The sequence below is a fragment of the Salarias fasciatus genome, chromosome 23 (assembly GCF_902148845.1).
Source record: "Salarias fasciatus chromosome 23, fSalaFa1.1, whole genome shotgun sequence".
Classification (NCBI taxonomy): domain Eukaryota; kingdom Metazoa; phylum Chordata; class Actinopteri; order Blenniiformes; family Blenniidae; genus Salarias; species Salarias fasciatus.
In genome coordinates this window covers 20497673-20522897 of record NC_043766.1, presented here as the reverse complement: position 1 = coordinate 20522897, position 25225 = coordinate 20497673, and the positions used below count along the sequence as shown (strand labels likewise).

General features: G+C 41.0%; 1 protein-coding gene across 1 annotated transcript in view; it reads right to left on the bottom strand.

The window, feature by feature from the left end:
• LOC115382069 (dentin sialophosphoprotein-like) overlaps positions 1 to 24491 on the bottom strand; it is a 28064-nt gene extending 3573 nt beyond the window's left edge. The window contains 4 exon segments of the mRNA XM_030083711.1: positions 15 to 743; positions 746 to 1119; positions 2440 to 2632; positions 24416 to 24491. Of these exon segments, the coding sequence (XP_029939571.1) occupies positions 15 to 743; positions 746 to 1119; positions 2440 to 2632; positions 24416 to 24491 (1372 nt within the window).
• Positions 24492 to 25225: the final 734 nt, after the last annotated feature.

Below are 25225 nucleotides of genomic sequence, written 5' to 3'. Positions count from 1 at the left end.
ACGAAGGTGCCCACCTCGACCACTCATGTGATGGTGATGATAGCTGTGCTGAAAGAGTTCGTCCTCGCTGGGAGAGAAGTCGTCGAGGGGCTCCTGCTTAAGGGAAGACACAGACCTCTGGCCTCCATCCAGGAGGACCCCGGCTTCAGGGCCCGGATGCAGGTTTCCAGACATCAGGGCCCCGCTCATCAGTAGCGCCAACCCGTCCGAGCCGCCTCCTCCTCCCACCTCTCCCCTGGCCGCTCCTCCAGCCCCACGCCCCCGCAGCATGGAGCCCGGCTCCTCGCACAGCCCCAGGCTCTGCCCGTGGCCCTGCTCCGGATCCACTAATGACACCGACGAAGAGGACGAAGAGGAGGAGGAAAGGGACAGCAGGCAGGTGGCAGGTGAAGACAGCTGACAGCTCTCCTGTAGGGTGGCCTGCTGGGGGCTGCTGTGAGGTGGGGGCCTCTGGGGGGCTTCCCGGGAGCAGTAGTTAGAGGGTGGGGACGTAGAAGAGGAGGAGGAAGAGGAGGAGAAGCCGGCACTGCTGGTGTGGCTGGGTGAGAGGTTAGCGTGGAACCCGTTGACGCAGGCAACCATTGACATCTGGGAGGAGGAGCAGATGATTGCAGTGATATTGATTTCCTCAGAAGCGGCGCCAGTAGTCGATGGAGAGCCCGTGGCGGCGACGCTGCCGGTGCCAGCGGCGGCGGTGGACTGTGAAGCCAAGGACAGGCAGCGTCTCTTCAGACTACTAGCACGAGTAACCGCGCTGAATGACGGGAGTCAGTTGGAGACAAAGCCAGTGGGGAGGAGCCATCTTCATTATTAAACGGTTGCACTGCGTCCCCTGACACGGTGCTACCAACGCCGCTCACTGCACATACGCCATTGCTGTTGTTGCTAACGTGCAAAGCGGCTATCTCATCCCTTGGCACCTCCAAAGCTTGGCTTGCCCTACAGGCCTGAAACCTGGCTGGAGATGAGCTCTGGGCTCCGGACACCGTGCTGGAGAGCTTGTAGCCCATTGAGTTTTCTTGTTTGATCGGGTAAGGGATAGCGGAGTGAGCCCCGTTGGCACTGCAGCTCAGCCCGGGTGAGGCCCCCGGCAGGGTCCTCTGCAAGGCAGAGGAGGATCTGCAAGAGAAAAACACAAAGAGCGCATGAGAGCTTTTTGCTTTGTGCCTGTTGAAAGATATGAGCTGGTTCCTTCGTCCCGTCAGCATCATTGTCAGTGTTCTGTCGCTCGCCACTTCATTCCTTCTCGTCTTTCACTCAGTTTATATAAAAGTAATCGTAAATGAGTTTTACTGACCTAAAAACTTCAACTTAGTCCTTTATCATTCGTACCTGGAATCATGGTTAAAATTTTAGAAGCGTATAGGCCAGATTTAAAATACAGTAACATAAATGTTGCTGTACGACACGTAGTAAAACTGTTGGATTCCCAAAATGTTTTTTTTATGAATAAAAAGAAACAAGATCTTTCTGTTTTGAGAAGATATGAATGGGGGTTTAAGATTGAAAGAGTGGGGGAGGGCTGGAAGACTACTGAGAATGAGAGGCCACTGGCTACTGTGTCCATCTGACAGGCTTTGATGACACAAAAGGGTTAAACCCAACCCAACATCGGGGATAAATAAGGAGTCACCTGTTTTGGTGGCATAATTGCAGCCTATGAAGGGTCACCATTTACAATACTGTGTATTATGGTGGGAATCTTTGCCCTGCTGAATAGGGAAGCCAGGTCAGATTTCTCCATGCGTTGCTGTGATCTCCTACATAATCATTCCTGTCAGTTGGCTCATTATGGATTTTGTCCAAAGCCTCTGAGTGATGTGAGAAGAGCTCCCTTTTTTCCGGGCTGTCTCATGAAGGTATCGTCTTTGTCCCTTCCCCTCTGAGTACACCAGGGGGAAAAACAGAGTTAACGGTAGCTCGGACGAGAGAAAGCCATCGGCAGACTTTGTCATCGTTGTTATTAATAAAGACTTGGTCCCTCCCCCCCCATCTCTTTTTACCCAGGAGCACCATTTCCTGTTTGGCTGTAGTGAAAATATTGAAAGACAATATGAGAGAAATGATTGTCTGTCCAGGAGCACTTTCCTTTACATGACTGAGGATAAAAGGAGAGACGGCGAGAGGGGGAAGAAGGTGGACACTGGAAATTCCTTCAGCCTTCACCAACAGTAGTCAAAGATTGAACAACAGAGGAATCGCATTAGTGGAACATAAAAGGTGTGCTTTGGACCCATTTAGTGTGTTTTATGAGACTGGGCAAAGCTTTTCGGCAACATATGTGTACATGGGATTCACGACAGGGAAGTTAATAGAAAACACGTTGTGCCTGCAGATTACAGTAACACTACACCAAATGGGGATGTTACAAAACTGGAACTAGAAAAAAAAAAAAAAAAAAAAAAAACAATTCCAAAATGTAAAATAGAAACAGTTTACCTCCTGTCTTGGTGAGAGTCGTGCTGCAGAAGGAGGTCAGCTGAGGGTCTGCTGCACTGAAGGCTCTGAGGGTAAACCCCCTCGGTGTGACCCCCTGCTGACGGTGGCAGGCTCTGCCCACATCGCATCAGGGAACCCTCAGCATCTCCACGGTCAACATTTGACTCTTTCTCTGAGCAGTAGATGCCATTTTCTGCAAAAGAACCAGTGAGGACTAAATTACTAAAGATGCTAATTTACAAATGATCAGCAGGCAGCTAAAACATTAACTACATACGAGCACTTACAATATTCTTTCCCACACTAGTAACATGTCATGATCTCTGACATGTATCTAGCTCACGTTGCAGTGACCTGCCGGTTCCTTTAAAATTAAAAGCTGGCTCAGCAGATTGCACTCAAAACTTTGCTGGCTGTTCTGGAGAATTCATTAGTTCATGATGGGATTCGTGCCATCAGTGACATGATGAAGGTTTATACTTTATCATTCTCCTGAGAAATTATTGTTGGCTGAAACATCTGTATCTAGTGCAACAAGTAATATATGGAGAGCTGCCCGGACACTAATCAACTGGTGGCAGTACGGCTCGCACTGATTGCTATATGTGAAGTGTGATCACTAAAACGATAACCTTATAACCGCATCCTGTCACTACTGCAGGATTGGGCAAGTGCACCTTCTTATCACAAGAAAGTTTCAAGCTCAAAAACGACCAGACGTTACAGAAAAAGAGCTTTGCGGCTTTGTGTTCATGAAGTACCGCCATTATGGTTACTCCTCTGAGACCCGTCTAATCACGGAAAAGTGTGTCACACATTCGAAACCAGCACAGTGAGAAACACAGTAATAATGAGTGACCGTCAGAAATTGAAAGCAGGAAGTTATATTGGAGAAATGACTTCTGTACAATCCTGTAGTCACTAAATCTGAATGTCTTTGTTATGTTAAAAAGGCTCAGACTTTTTTTTGTCCAACTGAAAGTACAAATTAGATGAATAAGAAAATTCCAACAAGTTCAAATAAGTGTATGACAGGTGCAGCTGGTCAGAGTCAAAGTTTTCAGTCTAAGCACAAAAAAAATTCTCCTGAAGAAATTATATGACCAATGACCTCTTTTTCTAAATGATAGGTGATGTGTAACATTTTAGAAAAAATCACAAATGACCTGGTTTTAATTTAGACAGGTCTTCACTGGCGTCATTGAGTTTACATTTCAAAAAAATGTAATAGTATAACAATATGTCAAAATAAATCATTCTTTTTAATAAGCAAACAATGTGGTTTGTGGAGACATTTATGATAACATTGATGTTTCACATTATCAAATATCAGTGCCAGTTTTTATTGTAGTATTTCCTGAATCAGGCTGGCATCACACAACTTAAGCTTTATATTTTTATCATCAGGACCTTATTTTCTAAGCAATACAGCAATGAAGAAAATAAGACAAAGGCAAAACGAACATAGAGGAGAAGAGAGGAGGGCTCGTGTGTGTGTGAGGAAATGTTTGTAAAGGGAAAGCCGATATCCCCACACACTTATGCGCAAGAGAGCACACGTCCCCTGGTCCAACTTTCTTAACTCAATTTCTCAAATTTAATTTTCTCCTAACAATGTTATTGATAATGTTATCCCACACCATGAGTTCTTATTATTAAAATCACCCAAACATTCAACATTTGAAAGAAACACTAAAAAGGAATAGTAAAAAGGTGAAATAGATATAAAAGGAGAAAACAAATGGAATGTGAATATATTCTGCAAACGTCAGGATGTATGAATAAGATAAAGAAAAACAACAAGAGTAGCAGATGGGCTGAGAAGAGAAACACAGAAACAGCGTTAGAAAATGAAAATATGAGATTAAACTAAAGCTATACACGCCAAGAGTTTTTTGTGGCCTCAATTCTTTGAACATCTTTTCACTTAGTCCTTCTCCAGCTAATGTGTCCACAGCCTCCTCTGCATTTGTCTTGCTGCGGGTCAGAGCAGAAACACAAAGAAGTGGAGAAAAGGGAAAGCGAGCAACACAAACAGAGCAGCATCGCCAGGGGACCACAGAAACAACGCTGGTTTCACTCAGAGCTGCTAACAGAAGGCTAGATGTCTCTGAGCTCTTGTCTCTTTTCAAACTATACAAATTGTTCTGTTTATCAAATTTTGGATTATTTTTTTTCTTTTCTTTTTTTTTATATATTGTTTTTTCACCACTTGCTGGCTGATGAATGTTTCAAGGCCTGCTGAGTGGAAGCCAACTGTTTCCCTGCCTCAAGTCAGGAGTAATTCAATCAGGATGGCCAGAAGTGACATGAATCAGGGTGGAGATGACTAATATCATCACAGATCCTTTTAATAAGGCCATGGCTGTCAATGCACACGCACGCAGAAACACAAACAAGCAAATAAAACACTGTCATTATAAAGCTCTTAATGGATTGGCACTTGGTCAATGAGAACTTGACTGGATGCACATGCTTTCTCTCACACACGTATAGTCATCTGCCTTTTTAAAAACAGATCCACACCAGGCAGCCCAATAAATGTGGATTACAAGACAATAATCATTGCTCTGTTCTACAATGCAGGGCGGTTGAGTTCCAGGAAAGAGCTCACTTTGTGAATGAGTTAAAGACTGAGAGAAGACAGGCGGTCCTGGAACACTGGCTACCTGTCCTGTCTGCAAATTGTTGGACTAAGAAAGGCTAATAATACAACCATTATTTTGCAGCACAATCTCCCTGGATCGCTTGCATAAGTTTTCATTGCCAGATATCACAGGAAGAACGGCCACACTGAGCTTAAGCTGGCATTTATTTTGCACAACACCAAGCCTGATCTCAGGACTTAAAGTACCTGAAAAGTATTTGGAGCAGCCATCCAGAAACATTATTATTATTATTATTATTATTATTAAAAATATTCTGAAAAAGAAAATGGCACACTATGTCAAAAACAGATCAGGAATTGTGTATAAGCTACTTTCAGATCATATGGTCTCCAAATAGGAGGAACAGTCTCATTTTGAAAATGGAATTTAAAAAAAAAAAAAAAAAAAAAGACTATTTTTGGCAACACTTAACTCCAAAAGAGCACAGGTTTACAATCTCATCTCCGTCATACTGCATATGATTGATTTTGAGTCAATGTGGAACAGTTCAAAGAAGTCATGAACACAAAATTGCGACAGCTTTAGCATCGAACCAGAGTTCTGTTTTGTTTTTTTCTGTTTGAAGTGTTTTATAATACTGAGGAAAACATCCAGATAGTGAGTTTATACTGTAATCTTTGATTTGGCCAGAAGTGAGGCTGAATTGCATTCAAGTGTACCAAGATAAACGGATGCATAGACGGACAGAGGGATGGAGGATGGATGGATGATGGATGGATGATGGATGGATGGATGGATGGATGGATGGATGGATGGATGGATGGCTAGATGGATGGAGTTATTTTTAACTGAAAATAACTCAAGCTGAGCTGGGGGTTAGTGCTGGCGCTGTCATTTCATTGTATTTCAGTGTTCGAGTATTACAAGGGAAAAACTTTCTTCTGAAAATGTGGATAAGTAAACCACAAACAGTGGATGCAGATCTTTTTCTTGGTGCCTAAATTTGAAATATTCAATAATCTCACATCTGGGGAGACATATTACATCATTTACTCATATATTTGATTTATCTGTACTTAAAAAAAACTACCATATGTGTTAATTTAAAAAAATTCTGTGCAGTTTTAATGGAATTGTTTATCATAATTTTAACTGGAAACAAAATGCAAATAATTATTTTAACTGTGAGAAAAAAAAATCAACGCAGAAAATTAAACCAATGGAATCATATGTTTGACATCGAATAGCATCAGTTAAAGAGCAGTGATTGACGAGAGGTTATAGAAATGGACGTGGGGTCTGAGTTTCATAGGTTCCAAGTTGCCAGTGTGAGTCCTCGAGCAAGGTCTTTGAACCCCAGCTGCTCTCCCGAGCGCCATACTGTGGCAGTTCACCTCCTAGAAATAGGATGGGTTCAATGCAATTCCCCAAGAGAGATGAATAAAATATATTATTAGCATCAAATCAGGACCAGGGGCTGAAGTGGCCGGAGAGCTGGTAGTTTGAAACATCTGTCCCGAAGGTATTAAGAGAAAAAAATAAGCTATATAGAAAAAGCTATAATAATAATTACAAAGTCCCATTTTTCCACAAGATATTTAAATTTTTCATTTTGCATTATAAAGCTCAGGTGACAGTAGTTTTATTTACTTATGAGCATTCATTTCAAATTTGTCTTTCAGCTGTATATAGAGAATAACATCACCTGAGACTGTCACACATGACCTTAATTCAATTACTACAACAAAAAAAAAGGAAAGAGAATATTTAAAGGATGAAAAAACAAAGACCTCCGTGCCTTTGATCCGCTGTTCAACCTTCATGATGGCAATTACAAACTGGGCTCGAATATCAAAATCACAAAAACACCTAAAGAGTGCATCCAGGAAGTTAAAGTCAGAGTGTGAAAAGAGTGCTAAAGGTCTTGAGCCCCACGCTGCAGAAAGTTTGCGCTGCAGTGATTTAAAGCTTTGCTACATCAACAGAATCAGTCATGCTCTGGTTAGGGAAGGAGCCTGGTCCTCAGCATATGGTGGCTTGGATGGAGCCCAACAGTGAATTCAGTTTATATTGAATGTGCTATGGTAATTCAGCGTTGAACATTTCATTGTGTGTTAGAGGAGAGCTTGATCAGGAGGTGGAAGCCAGTGGAGCAGCGGAGGGAGGTGAAATTTAAAACATCCAGCAGCAGCGACAGGTGAGGAGAGAGAAAGAGTCCATTGGTGTGTGTTGTATTTGTGTGAATGTGAACAAAAGAACGAGTGGTTTCAGGAATAAGAAAAAGATATATCTATATTTTTATGTGTGGAGCAAATGGGTGGTCTCTTGAGCAAGGCAGCAACCTATTTGTAACAATTTATATTACTTTGACTCTCAGTTGGACTTTTTTTTTTTACAGTGGGAACCAAGGGAGAATATAGATAATCAATCCATTTAAAAATTCAGGGAGTGTCCAGGAGAGGTTCTGTAATTCAACAGCATTTTATTTTATTTTTATGGAAGAATGTTCTAAAACATTCAGGCAGTATTATTTATTAGTTTCTAGCTGACTACTCTAATTATTTTGGATTCGCTCAATCCGAAAGCAGAACAAGAATAATCCAATAAATGGAAGATGAAGAGATGGAAATGGAAAAAAAAAAAAAGCAAAACATGACAAGGAATTGACAATGCAAATATATTCTGTTGAGGGATATACACCCAACACGTTTATTAGACCACAACGATACACACAATGTGTTTTCTGGTAAGAAAACATGAGACCTCACGCGGCATCATTGTGAAATTTCTTTTAATGTCTTCTTCTAATTTTCAACTCCAGATGTATCAAGCATTCCTCGGAAATCTGCTCTTACTCTGGTGTGCTGAGTGACGAATCCCATTCGATCGTAAACTGGAAGCGTGTGGACAATAGTTTGTTTTTCAGCACTGGGAATGCCCTCCAAATACAACATGAGGGCATAAGCTCTTCAATCATACACAAACAGACGTCACCAAAAACTATTTGAAAGGCCTCCCAACCTAAATACATTATTATTTAGACGTCAAGTAGATATTTACTTTCAGTCAGCTGGTTTGGGAGACGTGGACGAGGATCTGCTCATGGTTTAGATGGCCTTTAACGCACAGTGTCACAGCCGCCATACATGGAATGGATGGGAGAGTTCCACTTACAGCTTTATCCTTGTCTTTAATTCATGACATGCTATAAATTTCAGATAATGTAACAATTAGAGTTATATTTGTTAGAAAAAAATGACAGAACTGGATTCTGTGAGTTTCACTGAGCCCGCTGCCCTGTGGTTTTCTTTGTAGGTGAAATGAGTGAAGTGTGGGACATAAGCAAAAGTGTTGAAGGAGATAAATATAATCAGGTTTTTTGAGTCCTGGGACCTGTAGATCAGTTCCTTCAGTTCTTAAATCTATTGTCATAATTCAATAATCACAACCACAGTAAAACATACAAATTTCTGAAAGGTTTGCGGTGGGATCACTTGTTTTCATATCTAAAACTCATCCTCTCCTAGTGTGAGCATTAGTGCTGCAAACATGGATTTGAGGTCCAGTAGTAAGATTAAATTGTCTGTAGGTGTGTTTGTCTGTTTCTCTATGTTTGTCAAGTGATGGTCTGGCAACCTGCCCACGGTGCATCCTGCCTTTGTCCCGTTGGAACACTAAGTTGATAAAAGGAGCAGAGGAGTTAGTTGTTTGATTGATGTTTGATTCAACAAAAAAAAATCAGACAGCTTTTGGGCTGTAAGAATGACAAGTGTTCGTTGTACATTATTCTGTTGCAACTGCACAAAGGAGTTCATAATTGGATAAATAAAAGATAAGGTTAAAACTTGAAAGGAACATAGAAATATTGTGTACTAACAAAACAAGAATATAACAACAAAATATGAGCAAAAAAGAATCTGCGTGTTCAGTTCAGTGCATTCTGGATCAAGTTCAAAGAAAGCAAAATAACTTATTCTGCTTTAGGTTCATGGTCTAAACCTCTAATATTCCTACAACAGAAACTGAGCTTGGGAGAGTAATCAGCGTGTGTAACCTTTTCAGAATAAGTCGGGTGGGATGGCCCGCTGATACACACAGTTGCAAGTACTGTGGTTCAGTCAGGAGTGATGCTGTAAGAGTGTGAGATCAGGGACGCAGTGGCACAAAGAAACAGAGGGGAGGTGGGGCAGGACAGCGCCAGAAGCACCGGGGGCAAGTGTTAGCTGGGTTCAGAGCAGAGACCATGTACAGATGTGCTGGCTCATGCTCATAAAGAGACAGCTAAAGACACAGTGATAATGGGAACTCTACTGCTATTAAAAAGAAAAAAAGAAAAAACCCCTTCCTCTAAAATGAGTAACAAACAGTGTGTGTTGAAAAGACAATGTTAGATCTAACACTGTTACACCTAAAGTGGCATCTTCGGTTCCATAAATGTCAGTGCAGGGTATCTCTTGCCTTTTCTGTCTCCTCTCCTGTATAATTAAACCACCACCTTCATTCCAGTGAGCGTCGCATGAAAACTACAGCGCTGAGGAGACGTTAACAACCAAGCAGCAGCATGCCAGTACGTGCGCTCCACCGCACCCGGGCGCATAAACTGATACTTCAAATGAGATTGCAATTATAAAGGGATAAACGTGGTTATTTGAGAACTTGTTTGGGGATATGTTTGATTATTTTTGGCTGAGGTTGTGGAGAGAAACAAGGTTCCAATCACCCTCCAATAAACCTGCTCTGAAGTCATCCATTTGTCATGTTTCCTTCTCTTCAAAGTCCACGGGGAACGCGGAGCACGGAGTTATAAAACTCAGATGCATCATGATCGTGAGTGGAAAGGCTTTTCTAATCCTCTCCCTGCTGATTAATGCAGCCACTGTGACCGCGGACCCTGAAAAATAAACAATAGGCAGGCACAGTGGACGAACACAGACCCGATAATTCTGATAATTAGGGCACGACTCACGCTGCAGAGGAAAAGCTGCGGTCGGAGTGACCATGATTGCGTTAATTGTTAAACATGCCTCACATAACTGGGTGAATTTAGCATTGGTGATCACAGCTCAGTTTGGGTGCGCTGTAATAGTACACCTATTCAGGCTGCCTCGGGGCAGATGATCAGAGTCATGTTCAAGTTCAGCAGTGTTGTGCCTTGGCTAAAAATCTCTCCAATGACCTCAATGACTAATAAATGACTAATAAAGCAGAGCAGACATATGTCTCCAATCTGAGAGAACTTAACCCCTCTGGAACAACATGGCTATTATCCTGAGATATGCAGTTATGACTGAATTACCGTACAGAGCATACCGATCTATACACTACAGGAAAAGATCGAAGGACAGCACTGGATAGCTGAAAATCTGAGCGGCTGTCTTCCTCAGTGAATCCTGCTCCTTTTCACTTTATTCAGTGTCATTATTTCTTTTCAGACAACACAAGTCCACCATCTGATCAACACATGGTCGGGACAGCATTATTAAGTGTAATTGGTGGTAATCTGGGGCGATTTTTTTTTGGTGACACTTCATTTTCTATAATTCTCGCCTCTCCCTTTTAAGTCACCTAAGGGCTGTGTTAAGTGCTAGAGTGAGACTGCACTTGTGCCAGCGTTTAATGCGTTCAAGTCTTCGGAGACATGCAGGACTCAATGAAAAGCAGATGTGCGAAGGGATAGATGGTTTAAGGACTGCGATCAGAGGTATACTGTATTTAAAGTAGAGACAGAGGCCATGTTGTGTGTGTGTGTGTGTGTGTGTGTGTGTGTGTGGTGTGTGTTGTGTGTGCGCGTGTGTGTGTGTGTGCGTGCGTGCGTGTGTGTGCGTGACATGGAGAGGGGGTGTTAGGAAAGAAAAACGGGATGTCAGGAGTGTGATGCAAACATCTGAACCCAAGGTACAACAAGCTGCCAAAACCACAAGACAGATGCCTCTGGAAATCCAGTGTGACACTTGAACTGGCCCCACTTTGGCTCCATAAATCATAACATTCAGCACTTAAACAGTTAATAATGATCATTTTATTCCTGTCTGCCTCCACACCGCCATCTGCCACGGTCTCTCCCTCTCCGTCCTCCCTCCTTTTCAACACGAGACAGGTCAACACGTACAAGTGTGTGACAGCAGACTGCGAGACTTTGTAGTGGGATGCTCGGTTGTGCGTCTTGTCCGGTGCAGATGTTGCATATAAGGTCCAAAGCCTTTCCCGGCTTCTCTGAATCTCATAACTCATGTCTATATTTGTGTCTGCCGCATAGGCCCGGAACTTATTTGTTTGCTTAGTAATGGATGTATGATTGAAAACCTGGGGGCACAAGTAAATGAAAATAACAACGTCTAGGGAGGAAGCTCTTCTTAAAGCAGGTGTGCGGTGAAGGAAGAAAAAACTCGATTAAATTACTGCTGGAGTAGAGAAATGTCAGTGTTTTTGTAGCCGGATTACGAGAACCAGCAGACAGGAGAACTTTCATGAGGATAAAATCAATATGTTCAAGCTGCTTTTAGTCACTCACAGCCAGGTATCTTCGTCCCTTCCTTTTTTTTTTTTTCTCATGGTCAGCTTTATTCTCATAATAACCCTGATTAGCTGTTAGAAAGTCCAATACAGAGGATAGACCTCAGAGTGTGGAACAGGGACTCATGTGGCTCCAGCTGAAGAGTCAAGACCATTTCTGCATTTAAGAAATCATTTGCATTCAGTTAGAGACAAACGACAGCTGTGATGAACTCAGGCTTAAATATGTGGACACTAGTGGTTGTTCCTAAGAAGAGGCTTCACAGCTTTAAGTCCCGCTGATGAATGCAGCGGCCGGTGAATGATTAGTTCTCCTGTCTTTATTGAAAGGAGGGAACATGTTGCGGGAAGCAGGCGTCCTCAAAATACCTGGCTCTTCAAATGGAGCAGTGCTAACCGCAGTCATGAACGAAAACAAATAGTTGGCAGCCAAGAACGCTCCGATCCCCAACCCCATCATCCTACCCACCCACCAACCGCCCCATCCCAGTGCCAGGCTCGGCGCTCGCCAAGACCCGAAGAGCAGCTCCTTTACCACACTGCTGAAAGCGAGGGCGCTGTCAGTCAGAACCCAAACACAGCAGAACATGACCCCACACACACACACACACACACACACACACACACACACACACACACATCCCACCCTGAGGTGTGGGGCTGAAATATCACCGTGGAGCACACACTGAAGAGCGAACACCGTCCGTGCATAATTTCATCAACCTCCTACCGAACATCACAGCCAACAATTACCTCTGCTGTCCCAACTGATTAATATAATTAAAACCTTACACTTGTGCATGTCACCACCTGGTGGTCACACCTCGTCACTGGTGGAGCTTCACAAGTCCCCTTTGTGAAGAACAAAGATAACAACATGCGGTCAACAGCACTGAGGCAACTACAGACGCCGAAACCTCCTTATTGAAATAGAGATGCTGAAAGCACCAATTCAGCTAATTCAATGCTCAACTAAATAATAAAAAAATATGATATATAAGGGTTTTAAAAGTTAACCCTTTATAAGACATTTCTGCCAGTTTCTGTTGTTCACGTTGACGGCTTCAGTTTCTCTTCTTTCACACAATAGATGGATGAAGGAAGAATGAATGCATGTCGAAGATTCTGTCAGCCTCATCACTGCTAAGCTTCCTTCGCTTAACTATCACACTCAATATGTCTTCTCACTCTGTGCTTGTTGTCTTCAAATATCTCCCGTGCATGAGCTGAACTAACTGGAACTTGAGTTGATTTATTCTTAGGAGCATTTATTCGTAGGCTGTATTCAGGCTGTATTCAAACGCCCTGCTGTCAGGTTAGATGTTTGGAAAGCAGAAAAATCCATCAGTTCAACTTGAACTAAAGTAAAAGTGTACTGAGATGGTGAAAAGAAAGTAAAGACCTGCATGGAAAAATACTGTAAATTTGTTCAATGCAAATAAAATTAGCCGCACACATTACTTTAACTGTCATGGAGAAATCAAAACAACTCTTGTTGCCTCCTGTGTCTCTGTTTTATCACCAAAGACGATACAGTACTTGAATTTTGATGCAACAGATGTCAATATGATCAAATGTTGATTAGAAATATTAGTAGAACTTGACTACAACCACAATCTGCGTGATTGTGTGCATTAGGTGACTGAAATATGAAAACGCTGTTAAAACAATGCTCGAATGCCATGAGTTCAATGACATGAGTTCAGTTTCAATTGCTAAAGTCACTTCAAGGCCTTCTTGTCACCAGCAGTTTAAATGATCCATCCAATGTCCGCTTTATAAACAAACTAGTTTGACAGTGACAAACAAAGCTTCATCTAGATTTCACAAAGTGCGTCAGCATGTCAGTGTGGTCTTCATGGAGGTTCAGGTCGCCGTTCTTTTATGAACCCTGATTTGCTCTTTGTCTGATGAGAACATAATGGTTGGACTGGAAGGAGACTTTGTGTTTTCAAACTGATGTATTATTATTTGTCCTGCATGACGGTCTCATGAGTGGAGAAAGACTCTCATGTTTCTTTTATAACACAGTTGTGAGTGTCTGAAAAGGAATTGATGATTTCATTGTGTCATTGTCATGCAAACCTAAAGAAAGTATCGTTCAAATGTTGAGCAAGTGGAGCTGGAATGAAAACTGAAGGCATTCGTGTGACATGCTTCCAAAAATCATGCAACATTAAGATTGTTGCATGACTGTAGGAAGTAAATCAACCAATTTGATGTGATTCCAAGAAAAACATGCTTTTTCATGCTTTTTCTCACATTTATGTGTCTCTCACGACTTCCAAGCTGCCATTGTCAAACAAAACAAAGCTTAATTGATACTAAGTCAGATGGATATTCAGGTTTCCAACAACTATTAAAAAACAACATTCAGCAAAATCGAAATATCACCACATAATGTGAGCATTCAAATAAAAAATAGAAACACAGGCTGGATGATATGACACAAAAATCTCCTCGATGAGGAAACCTGCAGCCACTCCTGAACCTCTTTGGAGTGGTTTCCTGTAGTCATAACACAATTACATGCAAACAAACCATTATTGTTGTTGTGATTTTGTTACACAGCAAGCAGTCTGGGGTATGGTAAATAGGCTGTTTAAGCAAATGTGGACAGACTCCCTGTAAACACATTTTTGTAGCTTTTAGACTCCCTGTTACATTTTGATTATGGAGGCCTGCTGATTATTCACATACTTTATATTTCATTTGCTTTTAAAGTGAGTCTGAACTTTTCCAATATCCTTTAATATGCCATGTTCTTCAATTTTATAAATGCAATATAAACTCATGCTTCCTATATTTAAAGTAGCATTTAATATGTTTTGCAGCTCCAGACATATTTTATTTGGTGGGACGGGGCAGAAGTGGCTCTTTTATCATAAAACTGTCCGACCCCTGTCAGAGATCATTAAGGAATTTCCTTTTCTTGCTGGTAATAGTCAATGTTGTGCAGATTACTCAAATTTTATATTTAATTATTTTAGGAATGACTAAAACAACAAATGCCTGCTTATGTAAGTAACTTATGAATTATTCTTGAGTTATTGTCTCTCTTACTCTCTTAATCTATTTACACACACACAGACAGAAAAGTGGTCTTTTGAATACTGGCACGTTGCCTTCATGAAAGTACATTATTATTACATTAATGTAATAATAACACATGCCATTTGTTTTTGCTTTTTAAGTTGAACTTTGAGTTAAAAAGCACTGGTATTTCATGTGCAGTATCTACAGTCCCTCGTGCACATTTCAAGAGAAAGAAATGACAAAATAACTATAAACGTGAGCATTAGTGGAAAGCGGGGCCTGATATCATGCCGGTACAGTTTCATAGGCTTCAATTTGACCGTGCTCGGAGACACTGAGCACACACTGATATCTGGGAAGGACAGTGAAAAAAAAAAAAACACAAAGCACCGTGGCAGTGATTGATTATGACGAAGCACATCTTCTGTCATCAAGTCAAATGCTTTAAAGACATTTGTTAATATACCAGAAATGTGCACTGTCAACAAACCACATTAAAGCCACAAGCAGCCACAGCTCAGGCCTGACAGGCACTATCATAACAGGATTTCACCCACAAACGTGCACACTGCCAAGACTAATCACAGACAATCACAAAGTTTTACAAGTAGCCCTCGGCCAAGCCACATCCTATAATTTGACAGAGGAGTCACGTCAGTGTAAGTGCACAAAGCATCAGTCAATGATGGTGGACCAACAGCCTGACGGAGCAGCAGACCAACAAATCGTGATGCACTTGGCTGGCAGACGCAACCAGGACGTCTGGCCTGGTGACAGACACCTTTATAAGGCTGGTGAGCGACACGGCTCCAGAGCCAGACTCGGCATGGGATCAGGAGGCGCTTCAAAGCCAGACAAGAGGCTGCTCTGTTTGTGGACAGCAGTAAATCCCAGCGGCGTGATGTAGCCACTCCAGAGTTTCTGGACTGACAAAACCTTAAAACACCACACCCTCAGACCAAGTGTCTGCTGCATTTCTTGATAGAATCGAGTTATTTCTTTCAGCAAATGAACATGATACAACTGCACTGTACTATAAATTTCAGTTGTATCAAAACAGAACCAACAACCCTTTGAAACTACAATAAAACCAGAGCCATTCGACAAACACAAGCCTGGAACTCTGTTTGTCGAAATCCTTGTAAAAACACAATAAAACTGTGGTGCAAGAATGGCTGGTTCACGGAAATAACTTTTGCCAAGCACAGATTACAAAGACTATTTTCTCAGGTTGAAATGTGTTTAAGATATGCGAGAGACTCTTGACACATTTTTCTGTTTAGAGATGTGCTCAGTGTTTGTGTGTTTGTCTAAAAACATCTTTTGGAATCTAACTGAAAAATAACATTGACAAAAAAGTAAAAAAGATTCATATATTGACAGATTTTCTGCGTTATCAAGTTTTTATAGCTGTTTTATTGCATTAATTAATAATTACATGTTTCTATTTTAAAATATGTTTGCGACCCAGATTATTGTACTGATTGTGTTATTTACAGATAACATTTCCATATTTGGATGTTGTGTTTATGTTCTGATAAAATTATGTAAAATGATACATTTTTTTAGTTTGGCCAGTGTAATGTGTGTTCTTGTGGTTTTCGCCATGAGCAAACTGAATTTAAGTATGTCGTAAATCCCTGCGCCTTTTTTTAATAAACACACAAGAAATAGTTCTGAGGCTAACGTCAATGAGATGGTTTCTTTAATAAATCTGCTGGCAGGTCGCCATTTATTTACAGTTTTAACACCTTGTTTGAGGCTGGACCACAACAGCTGATACAAGCAAATAGGAAATGTGTTCGGGACTGAAATCAGTCATTAAGGCAGTAAAATAAGTTACATGACTGGAAAACATAAGTCAGTTTTTAGATTCCTAGTATTACGGTACAGCTTGACAGGACATTTTTTCATTGTTATTTCTCCTTAATTTAATCTAATCTCTATAGTATAATTCCTTAACTGCAGTTATTATATTTCTGTGAGTGCTTAATTTGAATTTAAATAATTGAAGTGAAGAGTGAAATTTACATGCAATACTATTTATTTATACTATTTGAATGTAGCAGCTGTATTTGTCCCACAGTGTTCATGTTTGTCAGGGGACCTGCACACAGTCTCTATTTCATTAACACTACTAGAGCTAATTATAGCTATTCTATGCAAACATTAGCAAGGCAAGTTTATTGGTCTAGCACCAGTCACACACAAAGAAAATTCAAAGTGCTCCACAAAGGCAAAGAAGTGCATAAAATTACACTGAAGTCATAGAAATACAACAAGATATTAAGAAAATAGAAGAGAATTTAAAAGACAAAAGGCAATTAAAACAGGTCAATGAACAGTTACGAATTTTAAGACGAAGCTATATTTTGTGTTTTCCCGTACTGGTATTTGTCGTCCAAAATCACCACAAATATGAGGTACTCTCATCAGAGAACCCCACATCTCACTCTTCTGGATACCTTCTCAAACAACCGAGCAGCTCTATCCATAGAATATAGAAATAATACATTTCTACATGAGCTGAGGAAGCGCTTCACTGCATTCCTTCAAAAATTAATCCAAGATTGATTTCAGTGAGCAATTTTCAACACAATCACAGTTCTGTGAGTTAAAGGGATTAAAAACAGCACAAAAGGAACAACAGATAAGTTAAGAACTTTGTTAAGATCAAGGCAATAAAATAAGGAAAGTCTATTGTTCATTTGAAAGGAATAATGAATGTGTGAGCTATAGCCTGTGCAGTGATTAGCACTCTTGCCTCACAGCAAGAAGGTCCTGGGTTCAGATACTGGCCAGGACTTGCAGCCTTTCTGTGTGGAGTTTGCATGTTCTCCCTGTGTGTGTGTGTGTGTGTGTGTGTGTGTGTGTTGTGTGTGTGTGTGTGTGTGTGGTGTGTGTTGTGTGTGCATTCCCTCTGAGTACTCTGGCTTGCTCCCACGGTCCAAAGTCATGCGCATCAGGTTAATTGGTGACCTTTCAGAAATCCATTAATTTTTGCAACATCTTTCAGACGGCAGTAAGCTGATCTTGTTACTGTCTTAATGTGTCTCTTGGGACACGGAATACGTTGGGACAAAGTAAAAAAATCGCTATAGTCAAGACTCTGTCCTGTTCGTCTTTGAGTGTGTTTGATTCCGTTTGTCTTGGTGCACGTATGTGTGCTGTGCTGCTACCCGTGTGTGTCCTTCCTCCGTTGTTCCTATCAGTGTGTCTTTGCCTGATTGCCTCCCCTCTGTGTGTCTGATTATATTCATGTGATTCACCTGTCTTCCTCTCTCTCCAGCACACTCTGTCATCTCACTCTGCCAGCTCGTCTCACTTTCCTCCACACGCAGACGTCCAACAGTGTTCCCGTGTTGTGACACGCGGCAGTCACTGTGTGCGTTGTAACTTACAAATTGTGAACATGGAGGAACAGTTACCCTTGTCTGTCAAAATTGTGAGTAATGAGCTGAGCTCTTATAATGAATCATTAAACCTGCCCATTTTGCATTTGTGGGCTAATTTCAAGTAAGCTGTGCAAAAAGTCCAACTTCATGGCAGAAATTGTCATTGTGAATGAGACTGATCATGTGACATGTATTACACAGTTGAACACTGATTTGAGAACTCAAAGGTTGCAGCTCAATGAATCAATTTATTCATTCACAATTCTTTCAATAGTTTTTAGGTGCTTCACTGAAACGTATGTGTGATTCATACAGTACGGTAAAGCATTTCAGATGTTTACAAGCTCAATTGTTGCCATTGTTTGTGCACAATGAGTGTCTGTGTGCACGCTAATGCAGTCTGGTGAATGTGAAGATATTACACTAACAAAACACTGAGCCATTGTTGGTACAAGAGGAATGTCATTTGGTTTGTTGTCTATGCCACATGAGTATGTATAAATTTCACTGTCTTTCACTGAGTGTTTGTTGAAATAATCTTGAACAAAGTGGCCGATAAACTGTCCTACTGCCATCTGCAATAAAGAGCTTCATTTGTAAAGAAATTAAGATAATGAAAAAAACAGTCAGAAAAATGCTATGCAGTCAATTTCCTCATGAGTAATTGCAGACATTAAAGCACGTTCACCCAGGACAGTCAGACTCTGAGTTTTCCCACTGCAGCCTCAAATTGTGACACTTTGTTAGTCTCTCTCATCCCCATGTCTGGGACTGTCTCGCAAAAGTCAGAGAAGCTGTCAGCACAAAACTCACAGAACTCCTTCAGTCTTCTTTAGCCAGCACCCAATATTTACAAGCAAACCCAGATCTGTGAGAGAATTCGATTGGACACAGATGGCAGGAAATTCCATGGAAATGACAGTGGCCAAACTCGACCGCACTACATGCGAGTATCTCCGTGCAGCGGGCGCATCAAGGCCCGTCTGACAGACACTCTCTCTTCTTCTCGCCCAGCGCCGCCTCCTGCCATCGATTAGTTTGACAAGTAAGGAGACTTATACGACTTCTGTAAAACAAGTGATCAATTTGCAACAATTACTGTATATTTTTTTTATGGTTTAGAGCCTGTAGTGGGGGAGAAATAAATGAATAGTTAGGAAAACGTCTGGAAGAAAATTGCCTTGAATGTCGGTGGTCCAACTGAGAGGCTGAATTTAAGTGTTGGTAATTAGATCACATGTGGTTGGAGCAACATTTGAAAATGATTATTGTGTTACCTACACACAGTGCACATAACCTTCTGTTATTCTCAGAGGGGATGCTAGTTGTTTAAAACAAAGGCCAAACCAGATGTTTTAGGAACCAGAGGAGGACTCCGATTTCACTTCCTACTTCTTTCTTACTTTGTGTTGTTTTAGTGCAGGAAGAATAATGGAATGTTACTCTGTGAAAAGGATATGTTCAAAGCATGCATAGTAATTGCTTTGGCTTTTGAAGTCTCTGGTTAAAGCCGGGGTCAGTGCTGCTCCACTGTACCCACAATGAAAATCAGCTCGTCAAAATGACTGGGGTCTAACTCAGCTTGAAAACGCAGTCTTTTGAGGAAAATAAGTGTTTCTGAAACCCACAATTTGGTTTTAGAGCACAGATACAGCTTTATATTTCATTGGATTATAACTTTTGTTTCATGTCAGTGCTTTCAGGGTCCTTTGATTTCAGCTTACACACTAACCCACGGGTATACAGAGTGAATCTCACACAAGCAACACTTGACTCTCGATAAAAGTAGATTGTCATGGTTTTTAAATGAAATGATTTGCCTTCTACAGAATACTTTTCCACCAGCTCTTTACGCGCAGACACTTGTGATGATAAAATATATACCATTTGTTGTTGATAACATTTGAAGTATGAAAGCCTGTCAGGTAAGGACACAAAGCTCCCTGTACTTTTTATAAAATCATGTTTTGTTTTTAAATGATGAAAAACTAAAAATAAAAAAGAAAAATAAAAACAAACAAAATGTTAAGTCTCAACTATATTTCTTGGTAAGCTCACTATTTGTGAACACAGTAAAGTTTCAGAGGAAAATAGATTTCATCTGGACCCTCATTTGCTTTCATTGCCATTGATCACCTACATTTTTGATATCTGAGGAATAGTGATAAGTGATAGTAACAATTGATTATGTTGATATTGATCGATATGTGAGTAGGTTCCCCTGTGTACTCCGTCTTCAACTTGGTTGTTGGGTGTAAATGAACGTGTCTGCGGGTGTGTTTTGTTTAGTTGTTGTGTCTGGTGTACATACACACAGTTCCTACACCGTGTCCTTCATACTGCTGTTCTTGCACAACTCCATACACTTTTTGTCACATTTCCATAAAAAAAGGAAACTGATGATGATCCAACCTTTGAGAAGGACTGAAAATGTTTTCAGTCTGAAGGGTTTTTTTTTTTTTTTTTTGGAGGGGTTAGAAGGATAAAATTCAAGTAAAATAGCAAAAAAGTAACAAAAGAGTCATTTTTGAGACTGTTGACACTTTGACACAAGTGTAAAAATAGGTCAAATTCTCCATCGATTCAAATCGGCCAAGAAGAATCCTGCTATTGCACAGCAGTCCGCCACCAAAGGGCATTAACCCAGCTGAAAAATGACCATAACTCAGCTGCAGGGACCTCTTCCTTGACTCAGAGGGCACCACAGAATTGGGGTTTTCATAAATATACAGAATAAATAAGAGAGGGCCCCAGGTTTTCCACTGAGTAAACCTGTGTTGAGTTTCAAACCACACATACCTAAGGAAGTCAGCAATACCATTCTTTTATTGTGTGGGGAGTCCTCATTCACCAACTTTGGCATAGAGGACCACCCCCCCTCACTACCACACACACACACACACACACTAAACACACATAGAGACAAGAACATACACTCTGAGTAACTTGAGTCAGACAGTCCAGCAGACATTATATCACTTAACATCAAACAGAGCTTCATAGTTCTGCTGTGTGAAGAGGAGGAATACCCCGCAGCTCGTACTCAACTTCTAATCTTCAGCCTGAGGAAGATCCTACTGGTGGCCACAGCTCGAGAGGAGATGGCATGACTCCTGAGCCCCTGCGGTTACAGGGACTAAGGCACAGTGGGGCCTGTAAAACCCAAAATGGTACCAAATGACACCTATGGAAACACATTCAATCTTGTGTGGTGGGAGGTCAATACATAGTTATTTACACAGACAGAGCCCTGCGTGTTGGAACGGACAGGGCCACCATCAAAGAGCTTTATGAGCAAATATATTCTCACTGCGTAAGCATTTTAGATGTCCAGGCATTAAAGGCCTCCTGTGTTTTCCCTTCTCTTGTTTAATGGCTGTAATAAGATTCCCTTTGTTATGATTTCTGCTCTTGCTGCGTCCCCTCACCATGCGAGCCGGCCCACGGGTTACGGCCCAGTTGAGACACAAGTTCTGTCTCAGAAGTGAAATTATTTTAACGTCAGAACAAATAACTTCTCTGAATGGGACTCAGTTCCAGCACCTTGAGTAACATCACAACAGCTAAAGCATAAACAGAAACAGAAAATATATTTTTTAAATTTGGTGTGTACTGAGAATCTTGGGAAAATTGTGATTTTCCTATATATTCATTTCATTTACAGATTCATTATTACTATTACCTTACTCCATCCTTGCAGGAGCATTTCTAACGCTTTGCTCAGACAAGATGGCATCGTTGTTATCAGCTCACTGTATAAGTATCTGGTCTGAACCCCGCTTGGGGGAGAAGACTTAGCGAGTCGCCCTGCGAGGCACTTTCTATCCTTCTCTTGAGAGTCTAAAATAAACCACTTTTAGACAATAGTTGATTGCCGGTTTGATTGCTGTTGGGTGACTGATTATCCAGGATCATACATGGATCTTATTGTGAACGTAGCCTAAATCCTCAAAAGAGGAGATGGGTCCTCTGCAAGTAAGATGAGTTCGACAGCCAAAATCTCACCTCTCTTGAAAGAAATGGATGATGTACACAAACATGTACGACCTGCTAAATCCAATGAGGAAGCACTTTGCACTGATACACAGTTTGCACAGGGTCACGATAGAATAGCAGAGCTTGAAAAAAACAAACACATTTTAACTGATGCACAGTTACTGATGTACGTTTGAAATTTCCCATGTTCACGCTCGTGATAAGAGGGAAACAGGTGAATTTTTTGGTTGTTGACTGAAGTTTTTCAACCCTATTTATCTAATTTTCAAATGTGGTGGTTTTGTATCTTGTCAATCTCTAAGGGAGAAATATTAGTGGGTCAACAGGCTGAACAGTCCTAATCACACTGCATAGGAGACAGCAGGCTGCCTTCCTCACTGCAGCTTTGACCACAGTGTGTGAGGCTTATCATCTCACCGAAACTGTTTCAAAGAGGCAGACTTTAATATTGTGAAGTTTTTGTGTATCTGTATGTTTTCTGAAGGAAATATATTATATTTATTATATTTATATTACCGATGACAAATATACAACAAATTGCTCAAGTAAGTGGAAATTTGTACATGACTAGGCTACAAGAACTAATTACGCTCAATCAATGTACATTTCAACTTCAAAATCCACTGAGACAAATGACATTTACACCTCCATCTGATTTAGATGAAGTATTTGTGGGCTCAATATAAAAAATGATGTAGACTTAATAACCTCAGCTAAACCTCCCAGAGTCACACTAAAGCTAATATCATATTACCACAAACTGAACTGTTGCAGGTACTGAGTGTGTTATGGGGTCAATAAATAATGAAGGTGTTTGAGAGTCGATACACCAAGTCTTCCACACCAAAACCGCTAACCAAGAAACAGGTTTTCTCATTCCCTGGGAATGTGTTCCTGTTGTCATCAGCTTCTTCCAAATTATTGTGATTTGGATTGATGCTCTCACTCTGGACAGGTCTCTGACTGCATCTTCACAGGTTCCCTGGACTCCAGATGTGCTGGAAGCCTTCCAGGCCCTGAAACCAGCCCTGCAGTCTATGTCCCCTTTCCTGCCTCTCATCCTGTCATTTAATTATTTCTGATGATCGAATGTGATGTACGGTTATGGCTGTTATGGTCAAATGAAATGTTAAAGAATCATTTGCATTAACTGTTAAATATTCTCTCTCTCATTAGCAGCTTGCTAATCACCAGGTTCGGATTATTTGAGATTCGCTCCCGAGAAAGGATGAGTCAAAGGACACGCTGATAACATGAAGTCCTGGTGAAGGTTGTTTTCGTGGCACCGTCTTTGCAAACTGCTCAGCCCCTCCTTTACGACTGGCTGAAGATCACATAGGTGGGGAGTACATCACGAATCATGAATCAACATCATGAATTTGTGGTGGAGGTACGTGAACTACATGTTCTGCTCACAGGCCTTATTCCACTGACCATTCAGGTATTCCAGCTCGTGGTCTCACGTCTATCATGGCCAAATGCTTGCTGGGACTAGCAACCCACTCGGATGAGGGACGTACGCTTTTCAAGTCAGATTACACTGTTCACTGATTTGACTGGTTAGTTTGTGTCGTGTGTGTGTGCATTTGTGGTGGGGAGCATGTGTGCGGGTCAGCGAGAGGAAAGTTATTGCCAGAAAGCTGCATAGTTTTTAATCAATAATTTAAAAGATTAAGTTGGATTTAGGTGTTTGTTTGCTCATGTTTCATCTTAGTATTAAATAACTTTTTTGCACTGTTGTCTGATTGCACTGTGCTTTGGGGAGCCTGTTTTACTGCCTGTTGTCTTTCTTTGTTCACTGCAGCTCTGTGCTCATGATGTGGTCTTTATTATGCAAATAAGAATATCATAGTTTTAACATGAGTTTCTACAGTGAATGAGATTTGGGCCGGTTTTTGTTGCGTTGGGCGAGTTTCACGACATGTTTGAGCTGGAAACTGTGAGTCCGATCTGGAAACCCTGCGTGTAGACAAACATCATGGCCGTATCATCACCTATCCCGTCTACACAGTGTTTATTGCATAATGTAAAACTGTAGGAAAAGTCAATATCCTGTCTGTAGGAAGAAGTAGGCACAGAAGTCTCATAACACAGGCTTTTGGAAACATGAGGAAAAAACAGTTCTCCTAAAAACAGAAGCGTTGTGTAAGTATCTGGTCTGAACCCCGGCTGGGGGAGAAGACTTTCTATTCTTCCTTCTCTCGAGAGAGCGTCTTAAATAAACCACTTTTAGATACTCACTGATTTCTCTGAAGGTCTTTATTTTAAGAACAAGAGAATTTTCAGGGCAAGAATTAAAGCCCAAAAAAAAAAAAAAAAAAAATTTTTATGGGTGATCCTGATAAGGACAGTAAAAGTCATTGGTAATACCCTTTGAACTACATGTCTTGATTAAGAAATGCTTTACAAATGTTGTTCCCTATTTACCATTTGATATCCTCAGGAACACAAAGTCCTCCAGAGGGGTGGCGTAACGCCCTCTGGACCCTGAGCGCAGCGTCATGAAGCCAATCTGGATGGGTAGGTTGCTCTAGCTACACGTCTTGAAGAAGCCACAGTTGTTCTGGGATGAAGGTTGTCTCAGTGTCCTCTGTCCTCTTGTGTAATTCCACAGTGTGTGACGGTGAGATCATGCATCTGAATGGGTGACGACATCTACACCTGTGACTCATGTGCGTCTTCTTTACAATGAAATCCCATGTTGTAATTTGTTACTGTAACATTTGACAAGTACTAGTTGCTTACTTGTAACTGATTACTTTATTAAAATAAGTTTGAAAAATGCGATTACAATAATTGCAATGAGTATGAATGTGTATCAAAGACTGGTGAACTCGAAAAAAATATCTGCATCATTTTATTTCTAACAAGCTACTGTAAATTAATCTGAACTTAACTCTTTATCAGTAAAGTGATCATATTTGGTAAGTTCCATGTTTCTTCCTGTTTACTACAAACCAAAGCCAAGTAGAGTTGAATTCTGTCTATCTATCTATCGATCTATCGATCTATCGATCTATCTATCTATCTATCTATCTATCTATCTATCTACCATGGGTTTCCTCCAGAGTCCTGTGCTACGAAGCATGATTTGCTCTTATCAAAATAACTTCAAGATCAAACTGAGGCTTTCCGTACTGCGACACTCATTTTAACCTTTGCTGAATGGCTAATCGGAGCAGGTTATGTTCTGGACCGGAGAACACAGAAGATTCTGTTGATGATGGTGTGTGGCTC